General features: G+C 38.2%; 1 protein-coding gene across 1 annotated transcript; it reads right to left on the minus strand.

Moving 5' to 3' along the window:
* Nucleotides 1-914: 914 nt before the first annotated feature.
* LOC108370817 (uncharacterized) lies at nt 915-3,390 on the minus strand. Its single transcript, XM_017626227.1, has 3 exons — nt 3,166-3,390; nt 1,404-3,084; nt 915-1,238 (listed from the first exon to the last, which is right to left on the minus strand). The coding sequence occupies exons 2-3, from the start codon at nt 2,881-2,883 to the stop codon at nt 1,174-1,176; spliced, it is 1,545 nt and encodes a 514-aa protein (XP_017481716.1). The 5' UTR covers nt 2,884-3,084; nt 3,166-3,390; the 3' UTR covers nt 915-1,173.
* Between the last annotated feature and the right edge of the window lie 3,051 nt (nt 3,391-6,441).

Consider the following 6,441-nt stretch of genomic DNA (forward strand, 5'->3'; position numbering starts at 1 on the left):
TATTTTTTTTTGTATATATGTACTTAACTCAATTTCGGAAAATTGCCAGTTGTGAGTTGTCAATGTTTGACCATCGATATGTAGATAATGAAGTGATCACTGAGGTTCTGCTTTCATACCTATATACAAATAAGCCAAAAGAATATTTTGAGTCCCCTTTTTGGGCACCATTCGCTCCATTTCAATGAAACATACGCCGGTTTAAAAGATATAACTTCCTCTAATCCAGAAATGTTAACCCAATTACAAAGTTGGCGTGGCATATGACATACAGACTAATTTTACTGATTTTCGAGTGTCCAGCTTACAGCAGGCAAGGATTCGCATTACTCGAAGAGATACAGTTGCAGTGCCTACATTCAGCAAATGGACAAAGGTCCAAAGTGTCCACTAAAATTCGCTAAGGAAACGACAATATACTTCAGTATTACGTAAATGCACTTCTCATGGGTCGTAAATGTTTCTGGAATCACATTGGATGCCATCTTCGAATATGAGAGGCATTTTACTGCCAGCCAGCATAACCTAACCTAATCTAACCTAGAGATGCAAATATAGATACGTCCTTAAGCAGGTATTTGAACATGAGAAGACAACATTAACTGCTTTGTTCACAAATGCAAAAAATATTTTTAGATCTTGGAATTAAACGAATAAAATGTCTTGGAGATTCTGAAGACCTATGTATCACCGCCCACGAAATGAAACAGAAACTAGTTCAACAACCAGCCGAAGTATAAGATGGAATTAAACACTTTTTATGGAAATTATGGGGAACGAAATTTGGACGAACTTTTTTAATATCCGTTCAAGTCAATTCCTGATGAATTGCAAGTCGTTCTTTCACCTAAAAATGTGAATTGGCAAAAGTAAATAAGGGAATGTATTGTATTGAATTGCTTATATTTTTCAAACGTATGTACATTTATATTTACATATGTATTTAACTTAAGTTTTTAATCACAATTAACTTTAAAGCTAACAAATTTCTTAGATTGTTTTTCGTGTTCTTCACTTTCATGTATGTAAATAATAAAAAATCACACAAAACATAAATAAAACAAATTTTTCGTTCCTAATTCAGTGCACATGTATGTACTTTACATACTTACATACATACGTACGTGATGTTGAGGTAGATGAACTCAACCGTCCCAGGGCAAGCATTGCCCATCACCTTGACTCTGTGCTAACAGCGCCTGGCTGTACACCGCTTTCTGGATCTATTATAACCAGTTCTGAAATGAAAATTATAGGAATAACTATGTGTATAAACATGCAGATAGTTAAAAACTATTTATTTCATTTTTGGTAAACAAATAAACGTTGTAAAATACTAATAAAACCTAATTGTTTATTCAAAAATAATAGAATTTATATTATGTTCGGACGCGCCCACTCACCTTTTTTGCTCGATATTCTATGGCTGACGTATTTGCGCGGTGACTGCTGCATTTTCGCTCTTTCTCGCGCTCTAACACGATCATCCTCTCGCTCGCTCACTTGCTCATCACCTGAACTAGACACTCGCTGATGTAGCAGCACATTGCCGTCACTGCGATAGCGCCGCACGGGGAACACTGTTTTACGCTTCACCAGCGTTTGCTGCCGCTCGGCCATATTCAACAGGCTGCCGCACGGCCGCTCTCCCACTGCTCCATTTGCATTCGTTGTTTTCAGCTGGCGCTGCGACCCACTTTCCGACATTTTCAGCGAACTCTTCGAACCACTACCTGCGGTGCTTTGCCCATTCTCCGTGGATGAGTTACGTAGTCGACGCCGACGACGATAGCGGCTAAAGCTTTCGTGCTGCACCACCAAAGTGCCCGCCTTGCTGGTGCGTAGAAAATAGCGCGGCGCGTGGTACACCTCATGTTCCTCTGCAAATTCTGGCGAGGAGAAGCGTCCCTTATTGAAGCTAAAACGTTCCAATATCGATTCGGAGGTAGCTGGTGAACGGCCTGAACTGTGAGAGCGTCGATAGCGACGCTTTTCGCGCGGGCCGGACGATGACGAATTGGTGGGCGTGGTAGTGGTCGTAATCGTAGACGGCGGTGTTGGCAAGTCGGCGAGGTTGAACGAATTGTGTGTGCTTTTATTGGCGATAGCATCACAATTTACATTCGCATCGTCGTTGACCTTAAACCGCACGCCTTTCAGTGAATTGGCGCGCCGCTGTAGCTTGTAGTCCGGCAGATCATTGGTGTAAAAGTCAATGGTTGAAGATAGCGTGGAATTTTGTTCAGTTGTGGGTGTTGTTGCCGCGCTGCAGGTGTGTGTACATGCAGGAGAGGGTGTGGCCTCTTGTATTTGCAAACCGCTGAATTGCCGATCCAAAGCTTTTCTTATCGATTGCGCCAAATTCGTAGTAGCCGCTTTGTTGGCGCGCTTACGTGCGCGTGGCTGAGTCGCAGACGCAGGCTGCATTGAATTTCGACGCATCTCGTTTCGTGGCTGCTCATTTTGCGGCTGTTTGTAGCATTGCTCCAACTGACTATTCGCGTCCACCAACAGCTGACCTTTGTGGTCGTAGAGCAGAATGCGTGGCAGCGCTATATTTGCGCATGAACGCGCTGTACTCAGCTCCCAACGCCAATGCTTAGGTTTTCGCAGCTGTAAACTCAACACATTCGCGAACTCATCATCCACTTCATCGTTACCCTCCTCGGCGTCGAAGGCGGGCGTGTCGCCAGTTGTTGTTGAACGTTGTGATGAGCAGTTTGTATCAGGTGTTCTAGAGCTGCTGAAACTGCATTTGTTGTTGTTGCTATAAATATCGTTGTTGTTGTCGTTGTCATTTCTATGCTTGCTTTTGTGTTGTTTTGCATTTGTCAGCACTGCAGCCGTACGGCACTGCGGCATGTCCATAAACAATTCAGACATTATGCAAAGGTAGCAAGGGGCGTATGAGTGATCGATCGATCAGCCGTTGGTCGTGAGTAGGCGATGAACATTTGCTAGCTAGCGCACAGCTGTTTGTCGATTTCGCTCATCAACAAAAGGTGCACATTTTCGCAAATTTTTTTTTCGCTTACTCAGATTGTCTTTGGTCTTTGGTCTTTGGTAGTTGACGCACAAACACACCTGTTGTATTAATGTTTAATTATTTACATTTACACATGTACGTACATATATTTGTTTTTGTTTTTCACTATACTTTTTCACCTATTCGCTTTGTTAATTTTCAATCACAACCACTGTATTCAGTGCTACTTCCTTCAGCGACAGCTGTTCTAACGCTGACTCGTCCAATGCCGCATCAGCTAAATATCTCAACGCTAAGCAACAAAATCGCCCATATGAAAAATCATTTCATACAAATTTATTTTTTATTTAAATATGTACGTATACACTTGCAGATAAAACTGAAGATGAAGATCATCATTTATCCGCTGGCTGTGTGCCAAAATGAAACAAACAAACAAAATAAAATGAAAACAAAAATTAAATTTAAAAATACTCGTATCAACACATGTGTATGTACACACATATGTATGCATGTCACTCATACATTTTTTTTATAAATATGCGGAATTTTGAAGGCACGAAATTGTTCTGCTCTTTCATTGATTCACTTTAGTTTTACATTTGATCAGCTGCTTTAATCAGTTTTGCGTTATAATTATTATTCGTTTTTTATTTGTTAATATTTTTCATTGTTGCGTTTTGTTGCATTTTTATTGCTTCACATTGATACCTTCACTTGCTCTAGTTGACAAAAAGCTTTAAGTAGATAGTATCTACGCTGTTAACAGCTATGTATGTATGTACATATTTATGCGCGATATTCTTTGCAACCACTAGGCCTACTGTGTTACCTATGCAAAAACCGAAGCACACACAAACATACATACATTTTATCTAAAAGTACTTTATAGTATTCATCGCCGCAATTGTTTATCCTCACCCGCACAACGTCCCGCATTACTTAGCGCGTATTTATAGAATTCGTATGCCATACTCAAATATATTTTAAAGTGACGTGACGCTATTGGCGCACAGTGGGTTAGGAGTGTTTAAGTATGTGATTGTTTAGATACATCTACATATATATTAACACACTTTCATAAAATTTGTCTCCGTTCGTTTGGCGATTTTACCGAACCCAGAACACTATGAGAAATGTATTTTTCTGCAGATCAGGAGGGTTTTTATTACTTCAAAATTGGTTGAAATTTACGGCCAAAAGAAAGAAAAAAAGAAGGCAAAATTTAAGTTAAAGACTAAAATGAAAAAGATGATAATACATAAAATACATAAGAATTAGGGTAACTAAAAGGCTGAGAAAACTCACTGAAAATTTTCGATAAGAATCGAAATATATATACATACAATATCCAGTAACCAAAAATTATTTATCCAAAGTCATCAAGGTTCTTATCACCAAATTGTATAGTTATCGGAATTTATCGGATCATCAGTTTTTATTAAATTATCGGAGTGTATCAGGTTACTGAAATTGATCAATGGTTATTGAGTTATCAAAGCTTATAGAGTCGCAGAAACTTAGTTGACGAAATGTGCCTCTTAGTTATCGAATTATAGAAATTGAACGGAACATCAAAATTTATCAAGTTAATAAAATTTTATTTCATACGATATTTATAGAAAAATTTAAATGTATATCGTTATCGATGTTTATCGAGTTAACGGAATTTGTCGAGTTGTCGTGATGGATCGAGTTTATTCAAATGATCGATATTTATGGACTTAGCGAAAATGGTTAGTAGTTATGGAAATTTGTCGGTTTATGGAATCGAAGCTTTTGGAATTTCAAAGTATATTGGGTAATTGCAATTTCTAGAATTACATTAATTTATCGATTTATCACGATTTATCGAATTTTATGTAGTTACCAGAGTGTATCGAGTGATAGAAATTTTGGATATTTATTGAAATTTGGAAGCTGCCAAAAATGCGGTGTCGATATACATACGTAAATCGAGTTGTGTAAATTTTAAAATAATCGAAATTTATCCTCTTACGGAAACGCTCAGTTATCTAAATTTATCGAAATTTGTAGCGTTATCGAGTTTTATCGAGTTATCAGAGTCTAGTGGTTTTAAAATTCATTGCATTTTATAGACTAACTGAATTGTATCGAGTTATGTAAATTCATACAGGTTTTAAAATTTATCCAGTTATCGAGATAAGTACATAGCGCCCATGGTTCCCATGTTGCCCTAATTGAAAATCGTGTTAAATCTTGGTCTGCATTTTCCACTTTCCATTATTTGATTTTCAAGCGTAATATGAAAGCCACCACGTAGAGTTTCTCAAATCACTTTGTGCTGGACTATGCCAATTTCTCGTGAAGTACTAAAAATTATGATCGCTCTTCTAGCAATGCAGAAAAATAATGCAATCGAATTTTTGAGCTATTTAACTGTCAGTGGATTGCCTCTCTCGCATTCGTTTGTCTTATTTTATCTATAATATATATTATCTTTTGCCGTCTTTGTTCCAGCGTATGCAGTTTCCAATCATTCCCGCTTATTGCATGAGCAGTATTTTCGCATGGACAATTGTATGCTAGTAGAATTCGTTCACCGCAGATTGCGGTTATAAATTTTAGATATTTCAGGCCAAGTGCATTTCTCTGACGACCAAAGGGTTTTTATAAAAAACAATGGTTATAGAAAAATTGTGGCCAATCGAAGTGCTATGCTTGAAAATATTCCCAGCGCTCTAAAAAAAAGCTCGAAAAACGGTCGAATTTCAACAGTAATTGGCACTCCTAGACATACTTTAAGATTTGCCAGTAAAGCCGAAAATATGTCGAGAAATACAAAAGGCGACCCCGGCGTTCGTAAAAAAAATGGTTTTTATTTCGAAATAGTCTTAAATGTGCTAACCCAGAGCTCGCTGAGCTCACACAAGGTTCAACTGTTCAGGAGTGTACCGCATGAAGACAGAGGCGTCCCTAGTTGCTCCATATCTGGTGATAATGTTTCAGGTGTGAATATCCTTGCCAATATAAAAGTATTGTACAAGCTTTAACCAAAGCCATAAAAATCAAAGTTTCAAATCTTATACAAAATTTAGAAGAATTAAAAAATGTTCATGATAATTTCAAAATGTTTAATTTTAGTCTTTAGAGTGTTTTACAGACCATACAATTTTAGTCTAATGAAGTGGCAGTTTCAACCGGCTAGAAAAACGCCTATCTTCCCTATCTTCTAGTTGACAGCTGCGGCAAATCATATTATGGGTAGAACTTTTTTTCCATAGTTTGCGTCCTGCGTCTAGCCAGTTCAAGGAAATGCGTAGTAATTTCTCTTTGGACTATTCCAAGGGGGCAACCTAGTGCCACCGCTTGGGATTCATCCAAACCGACTCCTGCCTTCGCCAACTCATGCGCGTTCTCATTGCCGTCTATGTTCCTATGTGCAGGAACCCAGACAAGAGAGACAGTAAATGGTTGAGACACTGAGCGCAATA

Source organism: Rhagoletis zephyria, unplaced genomic scaffold, assembly GCF_001687245.7.
Source record: "Rhagoletis zephyria isolate East Lansing unplaced genomic scaffold, Rhagoletis_zephyria_1.1 Rzeph_scaffold_04494, whole genome shotgun sequence".
Taxonomy (NCBI): domain Eukaryota; kingdom Metazoa; phylum Arthropoda; class Insecta; order Diptera; family Tephritidae; genus Rhagoletis; species Rhagoletis zephyria.